Source organism: Drosophila erecta, unplaced genomic scaffold (genome assembly GCF_003286155.1).
Source record: "Drosophila erecta strain 14021-0224.00,06,07 unplaced genomic scaffold, DereRS2 tig00000021-arrow-pilon, whole genome shotgun sequence".
Taxonomy (NCBI): domain Eukaryota; kingdom Metazoa; phylum Arthropoda; class Insecta; order Diptera; family Drosophilidae; genus Drosophila; species Drosophila erecta.
In genome coordinates, this window is record NW_020825198.1 from 6,779,649 (window position 1) to 6,798,124 (window position 18,476).

At 46.1% G+C, this 18,476-nt stretch overlaps 7 protein-coding genes and 1 non-coding gene across 8 annotated transcripts; 4 read left to right on the top strand and 4 right to left on the bottom strand.

Moving 5' to 3' along the window:
* Nucleotides 1-2,007: 2,007 nt before the first annotated feature.
* Nucleotides 2,008-4,402, top strand: LOC6546233. Its single transcript, XM_001971756.3, has 4 exons — nucleotides 2,008-2,538; nucleotides 3,120-3,501; nucleotides 3,563-3,699; nucleotides 3,754-4,402. Exons 1-4 carry the CDS (start codon nucleotides 2,395-2,397, stop codon nucleotides 3,841-3,843), a joined length of 753 nt encoding a protein of 250 aa, XP_001971792.1. The 5' UTR covers nucleotides 2,008-2,394; the 3' UTR covers nucleotides 3,844-4,402.
* Nucleotides 2,604-2,874, bottom strand: LOC6546234. Its single transcript, XR_046500.2, has one exon. It is a non-coding gene; the product is annotated as a U11 spliceosomal RNA (small nuclear RNA).
* A 62-nt stretch (nucleotides 4,403-4,464) lies between the features above and the next one.
* On the bottom strand, nucleotides 4,465-6,212 carry LOC6546235 (gustatory and odorant receptor 63a). Its single transcript, XM_001971757.3, has 3 exons — nucleotides 5,983-6,212; nucleotides 5,774-5,923; nucleotides 4,465-5,655 (listed from the first exon to the last, which is right to left on the bottom strand). The coding sequence occupies exons 1-3, from the start codon at nucleotides 6,190-6,192 to the stop codon at nucleotides 4,546-4,548; spliced, it is 1,470 nt and encodes a 489-aa protein (XP_001971793.3). The 5' UTR covers nucleotides 6,193-6,212; the 3' UTR covers nucleotides 4,465-4,545.
* A 268-nt stretch (nucleotides 6,213-6,480) lies between these two features.
* LOC6546236 (ragulator complex protein LAMTOR4 homolog) lies at nucleotides 6,481-7,107 on the top strand. The gene is made up of 2 exons (XM_001971758.3): nucleotides 6,481-6,696; nucleotides 6,753-7,107. The coding sequence occupies exons 1-2, from the start codon at nucleotides 6,551-6,553 to the stop codon at nucleotides 6,958-6,960; spliced, it is 354 nt and encodes a 117-aa protein (XP_001971794.1). The 5' UTR covers nucleotides 6,481-6,550; the 3' UTR covers nucleotides 6,961-7,107.
* Nucleotides 7,049-8,818, bottom strand: LOC6546237 (vacuolar fusion protein CCZ1 homolog). Its single transcript, XM_001971759.3, has 4 exons — nucleotides 8,629-8,818; nucleotides 8,475-8,572; nucleotides 7,618-8,411; nucleotides 7,049-7,545 (listed from the first exon to the last, which is right to left on the bottom strand). The coding sequence occupies exons 1-4, from the start codon at nucleotides 8,803-8,805 to the stop codon at nucleotides 7,064-7,066; spliced, it is 1,551 nt and encodes a 516-aa protein (XP_001971795.2). The 5' UTR covers nucleotides 8,806-8,818; the 3' UTR covers nucleotides 7,049-7,063.
* Nucleotides 8,819-9,055: 237 nt separating this feature from the next.
* LOC6546238 (polyubiquitin) lies at nucleotides 9,056-13,184 on the bottom strand. The gene is made up of 2 exons (XM_001971760.3): nucleotides 13,045-13,184; nucleotides 9,056-12,309 (listed from the first exon to the last, which is right to left on the bottom strand). Exon 2 carries the CDS (start codon nucleotides 12,296-12,298, stop codon nucleotides 9,095-9,097), a length of 3,204 nt encoding a protein of 1,067 aa, XP_001971796.3. The 5' UTR covers nucleotides 12,299-12,309; nucleotides 13,045-13,184; the 3' UTR covers nucleotides 9,056-9,094.
* A 778-nt stretch (nucleotides 13,185-13,962) lies between these two features.
* Nucleotides 13,963-15,693, top strand: LOC6546239 (very-long-chain enoyl-CoA reductase). Its single transcript, XM_001971761.3, has 4 exons — nucleotides 13,963-14,432; nucleotides 14,589-14,805; nucleotides 15,163-15,278; nucleotides 15,341-15,693. Exons 1-4 carry the CDS (start codon nucleotides 14,062-14,064, stop codon nucleotides 15,543-15,545), a joined length of 909 nt encoding a protein of 302 aa, XP_001971797.1. The 5' UTR covers nucleotides 13,963-14,061; the 3' UTR covers nucleotides 15,546-15,693.
* A 318-nt stretch (nucleotides 15,694-16,011) lies between these two features.
* On the top strand, nucleotides 16,012-18,451 carry LOC6546406 (anaphase-promoting complex subunit 5). Its single transcript, XM_001971762.3, is given in 3 exon segments — nucleotides 16,012-16,058; nucleotides 16,060-16,201; nucleotides 16,267-18,451. Coding segments are annotated over 3 exon segments (2,325 nt in total). The 5' UTR covers nucleotides 16,012-16,026; the 3' UTR covers nucleotides 18,418-18,451.
* The last annotated feature ends 25 nt before the right edge of the window (nucleotides 18,452-18,476 follow it).

Below are 18,476 nucleotides of genomic sequence, written 5' to 3' on the forward strand. Positions count from 1 at the left end.
AATAAGTCGGGGAAATGTTATTTATGCCCGTAAGATTTCCCGTGATTAAATAACTACGGCCCAGGCCAGTCGCCTCGCCGGTTGTGTTGCAGAATGACAGCAGTTGCAACTTACCCGAGCTCCAAATGTGTCAGCATCGGTTGCATATTAATGGCCCGGAGGTGTGCATGCCAATTGTCATGCGCTGAAATGCTTGTTAACAACGTCGATTGCTTTTGGCCAAGTCAGTCGTCCATATATCCTCAGTCGCAGCTCCAGCTCCAGCTCCAGCCCCACCCCCAACCCGAAAGCAAATCGAACTCCACATCCACTGCCAAATCCGAGCCAAAGCCAAAGCCACAACCAAATCCAACTCCTTCCTCAACTGAACCTCCTGCTCTCCCACTTTTTCCTCTTTTTAATCAAAAAGAAGTCGATGCTCCTGACTCCTGGCTCCAGACTCCTCCCCCGTGGCAATAACGCCACACATTTGTAATGTTGCTTCTGTTTTCGGGTGAAAGAGGAGCCCAGGAAGCAGCGAAGACAGCAGAGGAAATGCACTGAATGCTCACACTGAGAAAAATAGGCTGGCAGTGCGCCAAGAGAATGGGAAATGCCATGAAATATTTAAAACAAAATAACCGATTTTCACTCATAAATACATCTCTTGATGTATAACAGAGTTCCCTAGAACGCTTTAGAGTTATTTGCGGTGCATCTCTTAGATGCATTTTACAAGTTACTTTAAGGCAATCAATTTGTAGTCGAATCGCGTGGATCGCGAGCGGGCGGGCGGGTGATGGGTTGGAAAAACCAATCAAAAGAGCGTTGCGACCGCAAATTGAACGGCAAATGGTTGCAAGATGATATTTCAATACACCAGCTTGCCGGGATCACCTGTGCTCCGGACCGCCAACCCTCCGCTTCACTCCCCTGTGGCCAACACAGTTTGGCCATAAATTATGGACGGGCGACGCCTGCGCGTAGTTTTCTTACTTTTTTGCAGTTATGATTATCGCGCCAGGATGGAAGATGGGGCAGCTAAGAAACAACACAACGCTCCGTTCCTGTGTGTGCAAACAAATGTAAAAAATTTTTAATTGACTTTTGCAGTTTCGCAGTTGCCGGAGCCACCGCCAGTTGCACTTTTTATGGCCCCTCGCGTGTATGGCAGCTTAAAAGTTAATAAAACACGCCCAATGATAACAAGCCGCCAACAACATATATATATATTGCCCCTGAGGTCTTCATCATCGTTTCGTATTTCCCAACATTGTGAGATGATCCCCAGAACAGCCAGCATCCCAGTCGATCCTCGCCAGGCTAGCAGGAGTTTTCGGAGCTCCGAGCTCGTAGAAAAACAATCAATTAGGCCCACAAGTAGCTTCCAACTCCAAGGGAGCGCCATGAGTTGCCATCTCCCCCCGAAGATCATGACGGTGATGATGGGGTTTCGGCTGGTCAGGATGGTCCCGATGGCTGGCATGTTGCCCAGTGGCATCGACACGACTTTGATTCTCTTTCCGCACCGACTGGCAGGAGTTTTATGGCCTGCTTTGGCAAAATTTATGTTACATTTTTATAGTTCCAGTGTAAATTGACTTTTAAAATGCAAAAATTTATCATAGCAACGGGCTGCAGTATGCGGGGGGAAGTCCCGCGCCAACTTTAATTGCTTCGCCTCGCAAGACGGTGGCAACTCTGGCGGAAGCTTCGAAAAGTCAAAAGAAAGCTTTGTGAATGGGACGATAAGCATCTGCGCGATTTCAAGAGGAAAACAACCCCCAAATTGTTCACCAAAAAGGCTGATTTTTTTTTAGAACATTTAGATACTCTTAGTCATAATGTTTATTAATATTATTATATTGGGAAAACGACATGAAACGCTTAAAAAAGAAATGCAGAAGCCTGCGAGGCTACGCCTTGCCATATTATATTCAAATCATCGTTATGTCGGTCAATATAATAATAAATCAGAGTCACCAATTAGAGGTAATGCTATAAAATACAAATTATTTGGTCGAGCTATGGTTGTTCTGCTTTTAAAATTCTCCTTATGTACTGTATAAACCAAACGCTTTAGATAGTAAAACACAACCGAACGAAAGAGTATGAAACAAAACACAGTCGTAAAAGCTTTCCGCCGAGTCAAAACATTTCGCAGACCTTGGCACTCAACGTTGTTTTATCCATATAGTTTGATTAATTCGCTAGTGCAGTTTTAACCCCAAACCACAGGAAAAAGCTCCGGAAAGTTTGGGTTGCGTGGGTGTTGCCCCTCCACCTTTTCGCGAGGTCTCCAAGTTCAATTGCATGACGAAACAGCCGCGGAACAGTTGCGTCGCTCTTTGATTAGCAGCAAAAGCGTGAAAAATCCATAAATTGATTGAGGAAATCTAGAGAAATTACAGTGAAATGCTGTTGCCGACGGTCAGCGGCACGTCCGCCGCAGGATGCAAGTGGAAAAACTGTTGTCGCCGCAGCTGGGAAATGCTAATGGCACCCGTATCGCCCAAGAACCTCAGGACCACGGCCCTCTTGACGAGCATCTATCAGTTGGTAAGTTGAAAGAGATATCCCTAAATGTACCGATTATGTAAGACGTAGGGAATAGATATCTCAGGCGGGGCGCAGCGCACTGGCACGCAGGGAGATTCAGGAATCCCCGAGCAATCCACAATGTGCAGCCGCGGCCCCAAATACAAAAATTACGCACTGGATATGCAAAGCCATACCCCACTGGGCGCGCAAGGAGGCGTCGAAGGCGGCAATGGAACGCTCGCCCCCGCCCACCACCGGAGGTCCGGGGGCGGAGCGAAGGAGACGCTCCTGCGGCGCAATGCGTCTGCACTTGAGTTCCGTGATCGGGAACGTGCCAGGACGAGCGCCCTTTTAAAACTCTATGTGGCCACTGTAGTGGGTGTTGGTGCAAAAGCTGCTAGAACCAGTTGCGAATTATAGAAGCAGCTGTCTGGCTTCGTTGAGTATGGGGGAAAATAGGGGTAGTAGCTTTAGCTGATCGCTGGGATGTTCCGGATTTCACAAACACAAATTGTTTGTTTTTTTTAATTTCTAACGATTCAAACATGTTTTATCATTGAAAAACTAAATGCTTACCATTCGTTTCATCTGTTCCCCAGTTGATCTCCCACTGCGCCCTGTTCCTGGTCCTCTTGGGACTGGCTCATGCCGAACAGATGTGCGAGGTCTTGGAGCTGGACATCCTGGACCAGAAGGACAATGGTTTCTACAACATGTCGCCCTTCCACAACGATCTTCGCCTGCAAACTGCTGCCCAATTGGCCGTCGCCACGGAGAATCTACTGTACGTGTTGGCCGGAATTGCGGGCACCTACGCCCTGAGTGCCATATCCCTGTTTTTCGGAGTCTTCAAGAATCGCCCGGGCCTAATCATACCCTGGCTGGTCGTGGAGTTCCTCTTAATGATCGGCTTGGGGGCACTGGTGTTCATGCTGAGGGATACGAAAATCGTGCAATTGCTGGGTGGTCAAGTGCCCTACTGTAAGTTTGATTTTAGGCTTAAATTTTGAAATATATGCTAAAGAATAATCTTGTATACCAGTTATCATTTGCTACATCTTGATCTGCATGGACTACTGCAAGTGGTATGTAATACATAGCTTCTACCAGAGTCTGCGAACCATGAACAAGCTGCGGGAGATCGCCACTGTGGCCATACCTTGTCCAGCTCCAGGAGCCGTAAGTTTGGATCAACATTTCGAAAACATCAAAAGTAATTTCCTTATCCATTAGATACCCTATCGTTTCCAACGCGAGCACATGTATCTGGGCAGCAATGGGTATAAACACATTCTAACCGAGTCTCCCGATGGACAGTGTTAAATAAGTACTGAAAGATTGGATATATTTGGAACTTCCCATCAGGTGTCTTGATTGCAATTGCACTACAATTCTGTATTGCAAAACAGAGTGTGATATGGTTATAGTAGAGATACTATTTTATATAGCCCCAGATATGGAGCGGCTAATTAGAAAGGCAGAATCGGTTCAAAGCGGTCGGCAAATACATAAACTATTTTTGTGTAGAAATAGCTCTCAAAGCACCTAAAATGAATTTTTAAAAAAATAACAATTAGTCACTAACACGACTCGAACTCGGAACTTCCAAGCGAAAGTCGCACTCTCTAACCTCTAGGCTACGGCAGCGAAATTCTCGCAGAAGCCGAGGTTGATTTAAAACCAAAATCTTGTCCTATATAAATTGGCGTTCAAATAATAGCATCGAAGTTTAAAGCTCAGTTTCTCTGTAGAATTACAACTACTGTACTATAATATGCCTTAAATTATGTTGACTAGCAATATTTTAAGTATATCTATTTGGTAGCACAGAACGAAAAAAGTATGAGTATCAAATAAAAGTGCAAAATTGTAACATATCTAATGAACGTGTTTTTATGAGTTCCACACTTACTAATTTTAGAAAAAAGTTTGGAGCTTGCCGTTTCGGGTGCTTTTATTATTTGGCCGCAGCTACAGATGCACATTTCTAATAATATCGTTCTTTTCTTAAGATTATTTGTTCCATTACCCTTTCCGGCCCTTTTGCTTCATAATTGGCGGTGGCGAAGTGGTTCCTGCAGTGGTGGTACTCGGAGTGCTGGCTCCCATTAGGCTCATATCGTTGTCCAGGCTGTCCATTACAAAGTCCACCACGGTGATATTAGTAGCGCCTTCAGAATCCCCCTTGTCTGTGGGGATACTGATCTGAAACTGCAGCAAGACCACCAGATATGTGACCATTGTGGTTAAAAGTCCTTTGAAAAGGGTTCTGTTCACATCAAAAAAGCCACCACAATTGATGGTCGATGGATTCATTTCGGTGGCTCGCAAAAACATATTTATCTCCGTCTGGGCATCCGAGTTCATCCAGTTTAGCTCTACCATGAGTAGCTTCTTCTGGAAATTGGTTCGTACATTAACAGAGGCATAATGTGCCTCATCGCAGATATAGAAGAGCAGTCCTATGTTCCACAAAGCGGTTATAGTCAGTCCTATGTCCTTGATGCCAAATCCCTCAGACAGCTGGGACATTAGTCCATAAATCGAAAGAGTAATGATAAAGAACAGGTAGAGGCTCATGAAAACGAAGGTGTAGCACAAGGCGTTTCCAGTATCCCGGGTCAACTTGCTCAGTCGAAGCCACAAAACCCGATAGTCCGCCACCATGGCAGCGGGTCCAATGTGTTTCAGTGCCTTCTGGAACCGCTCCGCCAAAAGATGAGCCGTAATGCTCATGGCCTCGCAGATGAGGAACCACCAGGCACCCAGCATGGCAGTCAAGTTGTCCAGGATGCAGTAGGGCACCACCTGGTTGATGTTCAGGTCCGACATGGTGATGTGCGTGATGACCACCGATAAAACCGAGAGGATTGGCAGCACGGTGGCAATATACACCGCTTTCTGCCGCAGTTTCAGAGGCAAACTATGTCCGGATATCTGGTAGTACAACACCTCAAAGTCATCCCAATCATTGAACAGTTTTGCTATCTTCCTGGCCTCGTACCACAAAATTGGTATAATCATAATGGGCAGGATGTTGACCAGAAACAGGTAGGCAATCACCGCCTCTTCGAAAGGTCCACTCAAGGATCGCACAATGTGGATGCGATTGTTGGCCACATAGCCAACATAACACTAAAAAAAAAAGGTGTTTAGGTTACATAATGGTATACAAAACGTTCTAACTATGTTAAACCGAAGTTTAAATCTTGAAAATGTTGTAAATTTAGTTATGTAACCGAAACTCACTCACCGCCAAAAGCACAAAGAAAACCACTGAGTAAATAAAGGAGGCGGAGTTCATTTCGAACTTGGCACGAGCAGGGCCATGTCGCACGATGGGTAATACTCCAATAATCCTCAAGAACCAATTGACGGGAGCAATGTTCCTGTAGAAAACACTCTGAAAACAGCGATATCCAGTTTTACACAGCGATTTTAACAGCATAGAAGACCACACACCGGTGTAAATTCCGGATTGTTGGAGGCCGTGCTTTCCGAGCTCTTCTTCCTATCCAACGGAGGAGCTTCGTAGTCCGCATCCAAACGCTCCGCCAATCCAATGGAGTATTTGCGGACCCCGTACAAGTATGCCTGGGCATTAGCACTGTTCAGCGGTTTTGCGTTTAGGAACACCGCGTCACCCTTCTTGCGTCGATAGTAGTTGGCCATTCCGGAGAGACTGTGTCCGGAATTTCCTTGTCCATGGCCTTTTACCACTTTTTCGCCAGACGGTCGCATTAGCCATGCACCTGCACACGCCCCCTTATCGACCACGCCCCCTGTTGACTTAGAGCCGGAGTTTTAGTTTCCTGTTGATGTGCGTTGTTTGTCTTTTGCATGAATTAACCTTAGCCCGGTGTCCCAATTTCGAATTTGTGTCAATGGCGCGCAGTTGACGATTTACAACACTAAAGCCGGCTTGCCAGGCTAACGATTTGGTATTTAAATGTTGATGTAATTTTCGGGACTAGTCTGGTCACACTTGTGGGTGTGGGTGCAGAAGATAAATAAATAAATATTGTTGAAAATGGACAGGGAAAAGTCGATTGTGCCGAATCAAATTGGGTATCTGATACTAAAGGAAGATGGAGCAGTTCTGGAATCCGGCGGAGATCTGAAGAACGATGAGCGCAGTGCAAATGTGATAATGGGATTGCTGAATCTTACAGAGAGGTGGGTTTCCAAACAATGAATGAAGGAATTTTCCTATAATATTACCTTTATTTTAGCATTGACGAGTCATTCATGCCGAACAGCAGCTGTGAGAGAATCACCATCGACTACGAACAGCATTACTACAACATCTGCATGTCCAATCGTCGAATATACATTGTCAAGATCAGCAAATCGCAGAACGGAGTCACCACGACCACGAGCTCCTCCTCGTCGAACAGCGTGTATAACGATGCCAGCGATTCCGGGGCGGTGCTGGCTTGAAATCCGTCGTCGGATGTCCGGCCCACTTGCAGCTTCTGTTGGCAGGCAACCGGGCAAAGACCCCACAATTGGCGCACTCCCTTTATTTACCTAATTCTCCTGTTTATTTTTCAAAAAATACATCATCTGTGAGCTCTTGCTCGAAAATGCGCCTCGCTTCCTGGGTGACGTCCAACAAAGTAGCCTTGCTATTGCACAGGATCACATAGTACTGCCTATAGTTACAGCGCCGCTTCACAATCCAATAGTCATTAGTTGTCTTCACCTGAACTTCCTCGGCAGGAGCACTCTCCATTTCCGCCTTGCCACTGTCATTAGCCAAATCCGCAATGATACTGAGCACATTGCGGGGCAGTCCCTGGGGCAGATGCCTCTGAAAGTTCGTGTGGTGCTGCAAGCTCTGTTCGTTGATGAACAAGTACTTGGGTGCCGTTTCGCTGTTTCCGGTGGAGTTTTCCTGGCCTGCAGCACCCACCGCCTCCTTAGTTAACTCGCTGGATATATCCCGGGCCAACGAAGTCAGTTGGGGAGCCATGTAACCATGTAGTTCGTCGTAGAGATCTTGTTTCGGCGCAGGCTGGACAGCTGGCAGATTAGGAATGTTTTTAGTTATTTATTTGGTGTTATTTGGTTATTTAGTGTTAGTTCTTAACATACCATCCAAAAACAGACACACAGTTATGTGCAAAGCGCGGTAGATGAGCAGGTAGTACGCTTTGGCCTCCTTGTCCAATGTGATGTAGACCTTCAGGGGATGATCTTCCTCATTTACAACCTCGTGCTCATCTCCCTCGCCCTTCGGCCGCCTCCTTACGAATCCGCCCACCTGACATTCACTTATGCTTCGCTTCAGTGAAGGAGAAACTGCAATGGAGGAGCTGCTGGCCTCCATCTTTAGCACGTGTTGCACGACATACGAGTGTACGCAGTGCAGATCTTCCGGGCTGAGTTTTCCGCCACAAAGGACCTGCTCCTGGTAGAGCAATATGCTTTCCTTGATGTCGGGAAAGGTCTCACACAGAGTGCCAAAGTTTTGGGCACGCAAAAAGAGCGATTTATCCAGGGGAAGATATTGAATGGAATGCAGCATATCGATGATATCACATTGCGACGGATCCCTCAGGTTGGACAGGTACTGTTCATAAAACTGGAGCAGCTTCTGGCAGAGCAGTTCCCTGCGCTTATCCGGATTAGATTCCTCACTTCCAAAGGAGGAGAACCATCCGTTTTGAAAACGAAACATTTGATAGCATTGCCTAAGTATTGATCTATAAATCCTGTCGGATATCTCGGCACCCCGGTAATCGGCCACCTCCACGCCCTCCTTTAATCGCACCTCCTTGGGAACATTCAGGACCAATACTAGCCAATATCCTGGCTCGGGTTGGTAGAAAAGTTGCGTGGTTTTCTGGGTATGCAATGCCTGGCAATCATCTTCGGAGGTAAAAGTTCTGCAAGTACAGCAAATCCTTATCATCACACGCCTCTTACTAAGTAAAAAGTTCCATATATACCCAGTGAACCTTATGATGGCCTCACTTAGTCCCACATCCTTCATTTTCGTGTTTAATTCAATATCATTTGGATGGTAGAACAAAACCTTCTTATGTTCCTGTAATAATTACTCATTAGGGGCGTATAGATTTGGCTTTGAATAGATTTGCCCACCTCGCCTTCTACTTGGCCAAAGCTCGAGTTAAAAATGTAAAAGCTGCGCAACGTAATTTCGACGCGTTGCAATAATTTAGCCATTTCTTCTTGCACAGAATTAAACGTATTTATTTTTGCAAAAGGTAAATAATGAATAGGTACTAACGCCTCCATCTTACACAACCAGGGCTGCATTATACCAATTGTAGTATGTCAGTATATACCAAAAGTAAATGGAAAAAAAAGGGCCCCAATAAAATAGCGAATTTTAAATAACTTCGTTTATTTTGTGGTTTAAATTCAATAAAGAAATTTAGAATTCATCAAATATATATATCCTGGTATTTACTGGAATTTAGAATTTTGCTGATGTCTTCCCTTTCAATACAGAAAGGAAAGTGGCCATCCATTGCTTCCTAGTATTTATCATGAGTCTCGGGTAAAGTGCGTGCTAAATTTGTGTTTATTTGGAAATGTATTTAGTTTAAGCCTGCATTCCTCCGCGGAGACGGAGCACCAAGTGCAAAGTGGACTCCTTCTGGATGTTGTAATCGGACAAGGTGCGTCCATCCTCGAGCTGTTTGCCGGCGAAAATCAGACGCTGCTGATCTGGGGGGATTCCCTCCTTGTCTTGGATCTTAGCCTTCACATTCTCAATAGTGTCCGATGGCTCCACTTCGAGGGTGATGGTCTTGCCAGTCAGGGTCTTCACGAAGATTTGCATACCTCCACGCAGACGGAGAACCAAGTGAAGGGTCGACTCCTTCTGGATGTTGTAATCGGACAAGGTGCGTCCGTCTTCCAGTTGCTTGCCGGCGAAAATCAGACGCTGCTGATCTGGAGGGATTCCCTCCTTATCTTGGATCTTAGCCTTCACATTCTCAATAGTGTCCGATGGCTCCACTTCCAGGGTGATGGTCTTGCCAGTCAGGGTCTTCACGAAGATCTGCATACCACCACGCAGACGGAGAACCAAGTGCAAAGTGGACTCCTTCTGGATGTTATAGTCAGAAAGAGTGCGTCCATCCTCGAGCTGCTTGCCGGCGAAAATCAGACGCTGCTGATCTGGGGGAATTCCCTCCTTGTCTTGGATCTTAGCCTTCACATTCTCAATAGTGTCCGATGGCTCCACTTCGAGGGTGATGGTCTTGCCAGTCAGGGTCTTCACGAAGATTTGCATACCACCACGCAGACGGAGAACCAAGTGAAGGGTCGACTCCTTCTGGATGTTGTAATCGGACAGGGTGCGTCCGTCTTCCAGTTGCTTGCCGGCGAAAATCAGACGCTGCTGATCTGGAGGGATTCCCTCCTTATCTTGGATCTTAGCCTTCACATTCTCAATAGTGTCCGATGGCTCCACTTCCAGGGTGATGGTCTTGCCAGTCAGGGTCTTCACGAAGATTTGCATACCACCACGCAGACGGAGAACCAAGTGAAGGGTCGACTCCTTCTGGATGTTGTAATCGGACAGGGTGCGTCCGTCTTCCAGTTGCTTGCCAGCGAAAATCAGACGCTGCTGATCTGGGGGGATTCCCTCCTTATCTTGGATTTTGGCCTTCACGTTTTCAATGGTATCGGAAGGCTCCACCTCCAAAGTGATGGTCTTGCCAGTCAGGGTCTTCACGAAGATTTGCATACCACCACGCAGACGGAGAACCAAGTGAAGGGTCGACTCCTTCTGGATGTTATAGTCAGAAAGAGTGCGTCCATCCTCGAGCTGCTTGCCGGCGAAAATCAGACGCTGCTGATCTGGGGGGATTCCCTCCTTGTCTTGGATCTTAGCCTTCACATTCTCAATAGTGTCCGATGGCTCCACTTCGAGGGTGATGGTCTTGCCAGTCAGGGTCTTCACGAAGATTTGCATACCACCACGCAAACGGAGAACCAAGTGAAGGGTCGACTCCTTCTGGATGTTGTAATCGGACAGGGTGCGTCCGTCTTCCAGTTGCTTGCCGGCGAAAATCAGACGCTGCTGATCTGGAGGGATTCCCTCCTTATCTTGGATCTTAGCCTTCACATTCTCAATAGTGTCCGATGGCTCCACTTCCAGGGTGATGGTCTTGCCAGTCAGGGTCTTCACGAAGATTTGCATACCACCACGCAGACGGAGAACCAAGTGAAGGGTCGACTCCTTCTGGATGTTGTAATCGGACAGGGTGCGTCCGTCTTCCAGTTGCTTGCCGGCGAAAATCAGACGCTGCTGATCTGGAGGGATTCCCTCCTTATCTTGGATTTTGGCCTTCACGTTTTCAATGGTATCTGAAGGCTCCACCTCCAAAGTGATGGTCTTGCCAGTCAGCGTCTTCACGAAGATCTGCATACCACCACGCAGACGGAGAACCAAGTGAAGGGTCGACTCCTTCTGGATGTTGTAATCGGACAAGGTGCGTCCGTCTTCCAGTTGCTTGCCGGCGAAAATCAGACGCTGCTGATCTGGAGGGATTCCCTCCTTATCTTGGATTTTGGCCTTCACGTTTTCAATGGTATCTGAAGGCTCCACCTCCAAAGTGATGGTCTTGCCAGTCAGCGTCTTCACGAAGATCTGCATACCACCACGCAGACGGAGAACCAAGTGAAGGGTCGACTCCTTCTGGATGTTGTAATCGGACAAGGTGCGTCCGTCTTCCAGTTGCTTGCCGGCGAAAATCAGACGCTGCTGATCTGGAGGGATTCCCTCCTTATCTTGGATCTTAGCCTTCACATTCTCAATAGTGTCCGATGGCTCCACTTCCAGGGTGATGGTCTTGCCAGTCAGGGTCTTCACGAAGATCTGCATACCACCACGCAGACGGAGAACCAAGTGAAGGGTCGACTCCTTCTGGATGTTGTAATCGGACAGGGTGCGTCCGTCTTCCAGTTGCTTGCCAGCGAAAATCAGACGCTGCTGATCTGGGGGGATTCCCTCCTTATCTTGGATTTTGGCCTTCACGTTTTCAATGGTATCGGAAGGCTCCACCTCCAAAGTGATGGTCTTGCCAGTCAGGGTCTTCACGAAGATTTGCATACCACCACGCAGACGGAGAACCAAGTGAAGGGTCGACTCCTTCTGTATGTTATAGTCAGAAAGAGTGCGTCCATCCTCGAGCTGCTTGCCGGCGAAAATCAGACGCTGCTGATCTGGGGGGATTCCCTCCTTGTCTTGAATCTTAGCCTTCACATTCTCAATAGTGTCCGATGGCTCCACTTCGAGGGTGATGGTCTTGCCAGTCAGGGTCTTCACGAAGATCTGCATACCACCACGCAGACGGAGAACCAAGTGAAGGGTCGACTCCTTCTGGATGTTGTAATCGGACAGGGTGCGTCCGTCTTCCAGCTGCTTGCCGGCAAAGATCAGACGCTGCTGATCTGGGGGGATTCCCTCCTTATCTTGGATTTTGGCCTTCACGTTTTCAATGGTATCGGAAGGCTCCACCTCCAAAGTGATGGTCTTGCCAGTCAGGGTCTTCACGAAGATTTGCATACCACCACGCAGACGGAGAACCAAGTGAAGGGTCGACTCCTTCTGGATGTTGTAATCGGACAGGGTGCGTCCGTCTTCCAGCTGCTTGCCGGCAAAGATCAGACGCTGCTGATCTGGAGGAATTCCCTCCTTATCCTGAATCTTGGCCTTCACATTCTCGATGGTATCCGAGGGCTCCACCTCCAAAGTGATTGTCTTTCCAGTCAAGGTCTTCACAAAGATCTGCATTTTGGATTATTCTGCGGGCATAAAATCGAAAGATGGAAAGTTAGTACGAATTCAGATTGTTTAGTTGAAATTACACATCTAGAAACTTCCTGGCTGGGCAATAAAAATGGGAAACCAACTTATCAACGCAAACTTTGTTGAGAAGTAGGGGCTTACGAATATTGAAACAAAGGGAAGCGAAGAAACGGGGAAACAAAGGGTAGTTGGGAAACCTTTGTTCCGTCGCTTCGTCACCGTTTTCGTGTGTTAGTGTGTGCATGTACATACATATATGCAGCTTGAGAAGCATACATACACACTATTTGGTGTGTATGCTGCTGACGTCAGAGAAATGCAAGCAATTGGAAATTTTCAGACGTGGCTTTGTTTGAACAAACGATTTTATTTCGAGTAAAATAACCTGATTACGTTGGCTAAATGCTAGAATTACCTAAGTAATTAAATGCACACAAATGCGTACGTAAATTCTCGAATTTTCAAATGCGTCACTGCGAATTTCACAATTTGCCAATAAATCTTGGCGAAAATCGAGACGCAACTTTTATTTATAGATTTGTTTGTGTTTTAATGCCAAATCGATGGGAAAACGAGATGCGTAGCTGCCAATTTCTTATTTTCTAATTAGGGAGAGGGTTGAATAAGAAAGAAAATGGCCGAACAAAAACCTTGAAAGGTTTTTTTTTTTCGTTAAATTCTTCGTCTTATTGTTCTTATAACTAGTTGGAAACAAGGGGATCAAAACTTACGTTTTTTTGTGACTTTCGAGAAGGTTCTTTTAATTATAATTATTATTAGGTTCACCAACAATTAAATACTTTCTCGCTGAGTGCGTCTTACTTTATGCGTGTACTTGCTGCTTCAAGTCTCAAATGATTTTAAATGGGACCGTGCGCGAAGGCAGCTTATATACCTTTGGTCTAGGTTAAAAAGCACTAAAAAATACCACAAAGAATTTCTAACGCTTTAATACATAGCAAACATTTATACCGAAATGTTTTTGGATTTTTTTTTTATTTTAGGTTTAAGCTTTTTTAGCACTTTTTTTTCTTGTTTTTATGCTTTTAACTCACCACAATACAATACAAAACAATAAAATATTTTTAAGACAATTTCAAATCGAGACCTTTATCGTACTGACTTGACCGGCTGAATGAAATTCTCTAGCAAGACAACCTACTTTTACATTGACTTTGATTACAATGCCACCCTTGATCTATACTCACATAATCCAAGGCTTGCTAGGGATTGGTGTTTTAGAATTTAAGACCCTTGTTAGTTTACTTTTGAAATAGCGCTGTCTTCTTAACCGGCTATAATTTTGAAAGTCGCTGCTTGACTGGAAATTTATAAAGTAATTTTGTGTATGTAAAAGGTGTCTGAAAAGTGTGATGTGTTGAGCGTTGCGGCAACGACTGCTATTTCCATTTCCATTTTTATTATTTTTGAAGTTTTTTAAGTGGGATAAAATATACAGACTATATGGCAACGCAGGGCATAATCTTCCACAAGCTTTTTGTCAATCCATTTTAAAGTTAAAGTAGCTATATTTCCTTTTAGCCAAAAAAAACTTTTCCCTATTAAATTGGGTATATCTCTGCAGAAGTAACAGAAACCTGGAAAATATATTGTATATATTCCACCGTGCTTTCCCCGTTTGGCCATTTTCCCATAAAGTTAATTTTGGCAGAGCCTAGCACGGTCACACTGCGGATCGGCGATTTTCGATTTTGGACAGTACTGATTGCAAGCGCACCGAACGCAAAATGGAGCTGGAGATTTTGAATGCCAAGAACAGTAAGCCGTACGGCAAGGTGAAGGTGCCCTCCGGCGCCACGCCCATCGGTGATCTGCGCGCCCTAATCCACAAGAGCCTGAAGCAGACCCCGCATGCGAATCGCCAGTCGCTGCGTTTGGAACTGAAGGGCAAGAGCTTAAAGGATACGGACACAGTGGAATCCCTGTCCCTGCGTTCCGGCGACAAGGTCTATGTGAAGGATCTGGGTCCCCAGATTGGCTGGAAGACAGTTTTTCTGGCCGAGTACGCCGGGCCATTGATCGTATACTTGCTTTTCTACTTCCGACCGGAATTGGTATACGGCAAAGCTGCCAGTCTGCCGATTTCCCTAACCACCCAGTGAGTTGTAGAAAGTAGTCGCTGAAATCTTTCGATTGTTGACCTAATCGACCTCGTCGCTTATGCAAACTAAAACGCAACGGCTCTGCATAATTATACACGAACTTTGGATGGTGGTTCACCCAGTAACCCGCTTTCTTTTCTCTTTTGCCTCAGCATTGCCGCCGGCTGCTACACGGTCCACTATGTGAAGCGTCTGCTGGAGACCATCTTCGTCCACCGTTTCTCACACGCCACCATGCCGCTGAGGAATCTCTTCAAGAACTGCACATACTACTGGGGATTCACCGCCTATGTGTCCTACCACGTGAACCATCCGCAGTTCACCTCGCCCTGCATGTGCACAGTTTGGGCAGCTCTTGGGGCATTCGCTGTACGTATTGATTGATGGTTATGGTTTATGGATCTGGGTTATATGTTTTCGCAATGTACCGGTTTCCTTTGCTTTTGTTGGAAACATTTGTTTCTTAATACCAAAACTGTGCTTTTTTAAATTGCTTTGATTTAAAGTTCAGTAGATTTTTTATATCTTTAGAAACTATTATCTTTAGTTTGCTTTCGTAATTGAATTGTAATATTTTATTGAAGGTTTAAACGGTTATTGGCTAAGCAGTTTGAAAAGTTATGTTTGGTAGATAGACTTGGCATATTATTCTAGAACTAATCATATTATTATTATGTGTTACTCATATATACAGACCACCAAAATAAGCGCATTTTTCACTTTCAGCTCTGCGAACTGGGAAACTTTTCGGTGCACATTGCCCTGCGCAACCTGCGTCCGCCGGGAACCAAAGTTCGCAAAATTCCGGTGGCCGATAAAAATCCCCTGACCAAGCTGTTCGAGTAAGTAGTTACTAAAGAAACCCACATCTCAAGTTTATTAATTCGCACTCTTAAAACTGCAGCTTTGTTTCTTGCCCCAACTACACCTATGAGATCGGTGCCTGGGTTTCATTCTCTGTGCTGACTTCTTGCCTAGCTGCCTATCTCTTCGCCTTTGCTGGAGCCTTCCAGATGACCGTTTGGGCCTTGGCCAAGCATCGCAACTACAGGAAGGAGTTCAAGGACTACCCTCGCCAGCGCCGCTCCATCTTCCCCTTCGTCCTATAGGATGTATGTGGGTGTCCCCATGACGCATTCGTTGTATTACCTATTCCACATTTTACATTTACACATTTGGATAGCGTTTAACAGGGTAGTTGTCTAGTGAACTTTGTGCTTTCGTTGATTTAAAGCAAATACAAATTGGAGAAGCGTACATTTGGCGTGTTTTCGTCTCCTTTTGGACTTTGAACGATCGTTTGGGTAGTTCGACAAAGCTCGCGCAATCAGTAATAGTTTATTTGGGGCTTTTAAAGGTGTGCTAGGTGCTTACAGTGCAAAAATGTGCGGTCAACTTGGGTCAGCTATTAATCTCGCTTGTTTTTAATCATTTAATTTCAGAATGAAACGCCTGTTAAAAGCTTTAGTAAATAAATAATGTGTTTTATTTTGAACCATACATTTTAAAACCACGCGCCATTTAGGGCTGCCACACTGCTGAACTCCGTACCGCATGGCAGCTCCAGCTAAGCTAAGTTGGCTGCGGCAGATGATTTTGTGTTTACATTTTGCCGGCAAATCGAATAAAAGGCCCTAAATTAACCATGAATCTGTTCGAGGAGCTGGACACCTTGGACCCCTCGTTCAAAATCGAGCCTCCCCGCATCGAGACGCCTACGGCGCATAAGATAACCGTGCTGATACTACTCAAACAGTATGTGATTGTAAGTGCACCCACTTTTTACACTGTGAAAACCACTTACACATTTTTGTTTTCCCATTTTTTAAGAACAAAAAGTTATGTTTGGATACTGGGATATCCATGCGCACCCAAAAACGGCGCATGTTCTATATGCTGGTGTACAAGCTCGTCCAAGAGCAGGATAAGAGTTACAATGAGCTACATAGTTTGTTGACCACGGGCAAATACAAACTGGATACACTGATGCTGGAATCCTTCGAAAAAGCCATGTCCGAGTTTTGTGCGGGCAGCATTGAGGCCTTGTTTGACTTCACGGATATCCAGAACATCGACGAGATTCTGAACGAAAACTACGGCATTAGCCAGTTCAGCATGGTGGGAGTTTATGTCCGCAGAGTGGGGGTGGTGTTGGAGCGCCTCAGTTTCCCTGAGATGATGGATATGTACAAGAACATTTGCTCATATTACGAGAGAGGAGTTCGAGCTGCTGCCTCTGGTTCCAGAATGGCCGTAGCCGGAGGTATTCTGCACAGGGAGGAGACCCCTCCTCCGAGTCAAATTAACGACAAGACTACGGATTCTGAAACTGAAAAAAAAGTGGAGGTCATTGCTCGTATCGCACAAGAACGCAATCCCCTGAGCAAATGGGCGCCCAAGCAGGCCAAGTTCTTCATCAACAAACAGTCGGAATTGCTGGAAAACAACGAACGTATGGCCTTGCCGCCCTTGGAACTCCAAAAGAAGGTGCAGGAGATCATACACGACCTCCCACTTATAACTACACCCTATTTCCTTGGCTACATGAATCAGTTGAGAGTTAGGGATTACTACAATGCTCTATCTGCCCTCCACAGAGCATTGGACAGGAGTCCCGTGAGGCTGATGAGCCAGGAGAACGGCTACCAGTATTTTTGCGTCAATCTGGCGGTGCTACATGCCACCTTTGGCCATCGCGATGAAGCGCTAGCAGCGCTCAGGGAAAGCATTATGCTGGCCCAGGAGCACGGCGACAAAAGGAGCCTCAACCTTGCCAATACTTGGTACTGTTTGCTCAGAGATGAACTTCCCTTGTCCGCCGTACAAAAGAGCGTGCAAGATGCCAACGAAGTTGACGGATCCCTGCTGCAGAACTACACCTTAGCCCTGCATTTTGCTGTAAAGCTAGGAACAGTGGCTGGCTACCAACCACTAAGACTCTTTGATCTCCTGCAGCACAGCGACAATCTCACTAACCGCAACAACTTTGCCGACCACGCATCAGAGGCTCTTGCTTTGAGGAGTGCTGTTTGGTCTGCTTATGGAAGGCATGAGCTAGCTGCTTTATACGGTCAAGTGTTGTTGGCAGCCAGAGACAGGTACGGCAGTGGATCTGCGAGCTTGGGAAGCGCTTTGGCGAGTTACGCCCTATGGCTGCAGTTGCAGGGGGAGCCCCAACTATCCAAAGTACTGCTGCATCACGCTAAGGAGCGTTTTCCGCGTTTGCCCAGCGCCGAGGGTTGGATGATAAGCCAATGCCATGTGGTCATTCAGGCGGGAATTTACCAGTGTCGTTGGCATGATGCTTTGAAAGCTTGCGATCAGCTTTATTTGCTCGATCCTTCTGACTCCATATTCCAACGTGCATCTATATATGTGGCCAAGCGCGAGTTTTTCAATGCCAGGCGCCTCCTGGACAAGCTGGCCTTGCAGGATAACTTACCATTCCTTCTGAGAATGAGGGTCCAAGTTATGCTTGGTTATTGTGGCATGTCCGAGGGTCGGTTTTCAAGTGAAACTACAATGCTGCTGCTTCGTGTGGCCGAGGAAATGTCCGAATCTCAAATGGATTACGAATTGGCCCTGGTGGATCTGCTCTTGGCCCAGCAACTATTGCTTCTCGGAATGCCGCAGAAAGCCTATCAGTCAATAAAGCGCTGCATGCACGACATTCACATCAATGGTGGTCTATATGAACGAGCAAAAACGGATTTCGTGTTTGTTCGCTGCCTGTTGGCCATCAATCAAAATAATGCGGAGGTACGAAAAGCACAGCTCCTCAAATCTCTAGACATCCTCGAGCGTGCAGCTCAATCATTCAAGAAACTCTCCGCCCATGCGAAGGTATTGGATGTGTATGTGTTCCTGGCACAGCGATTTAACGAATTTGGAGAGCGGAATTTGAGGAACAAGTACGCGGGTGAGTTTCGACGCTACTTTACGGAGCATCCCATTCCAAGGGAATACCTGGGAACTCCTTAGTTTCAGTTTGTGGTTAAACTCCAAATATACCTATCCAATTCACAAGCATAAACGGAATA

Coding starts and splice junctions, on each gene's coding strand:
- LOC6546236 (XM_001971758.3), top strand. CDS start 6,551: ATGGACAGGGAAAAGTCGATTGTGCCGAATCAAATTGGGTATCTGATA. Junction 6,697..6,752: donor TTGCTGAATCTTACAGAGAG/GTGGGTTTCCAA, acceptor CCTTTATTTTAG/CATTGACGAGTCATTCATGC.
- LOC6546239 (XM_001971761.3), top strand. CDS start 14,062: ATGGAGCTGGAGATTTTGAATGCCAAGAACAGTAAGCCGTACGGCAAG. Junction 14,433..14,588: donor CCGATTTCCCTAACCACCCA/GTGAGTTGTAGA, acceptor CTTTTGCCTCAG/CATTGCCGCCGGCTGCTACA. Junction 14,806..15,162: donor CAGCTCTTGGGGCATTCGCT/GTACGTATTGAT, acceptor TTTCACTTTCAG/CTCTGCGAACTGGGAAACTT.
- LOC6546235 (XM_001971757.3), bottom strand. CDS start 6,192: ATGGCCAACTACTATCGACGCAAGAAGGGTGACGCGGTGTTCCTAAAC. Junction 5,924..5,982: donor ACAATCCGGAATTTACACCG/GTGTGTGGTCTT, acceptor CGCTGTTTTCAG/AGTGTTTTCTACAGGAACAT. Junction 5,656..5,773: donor TTTTCTTTGTGCTTTTGGCG/GTGAGTGAGTTT, acceptor TTTTTTTTTTAG/TGTTATGTTGGCTATGTGGC.
- LOC6546238 (XM_001971760.3), bottom strand. CDS start 12,298: ATGCAGATCTTTGTGAAGACCTTGACTGGAAAGACAATCACTTTGGAG.
- LOC6546237 (XM_001971759.3), bottom strand. CDS start 8,805: ATGCAGCCCTGGTTGTGTAAGATGGAGGCGTTAGTACCTATTCATTAT. Junction 8,573..8,628: donor TTGGCCAAGTAGAAGGCGAG/GTGGGCAAATCT, acceptor TAATTATTACAG/GAACATAAGAAGGTTTTGTT. Junction 7,546..7,617: donor TGTGTGTCTGTTTTTGGATG/GTATGTTAAGAA, acceptor CTAATCTGCCAG/CTGTCCAGCCTGCGCCGAAA.
- LOC6546233 (XM_001971756.3), top strand. CDS start 2,395: ATGCTGTTGCCGACGGTCAGCGGCACGTCCGCCGCAGGATGCAAGTGG. Junction 2,539..3,119: donor TGACGAGCATCTATCAGTTG/GTAAGTTGAAAG, acceptor TCTGTTCCCCAG/TTGATCTCCCACTGCGCCCT. Junction 3,700..3,753: donor CTTGTCCAGCTCCAGGAGCC/GTAAGTTTGGAT, acceptor CTTATCCATTAG/ATACCCTATCGTTTCCAACG.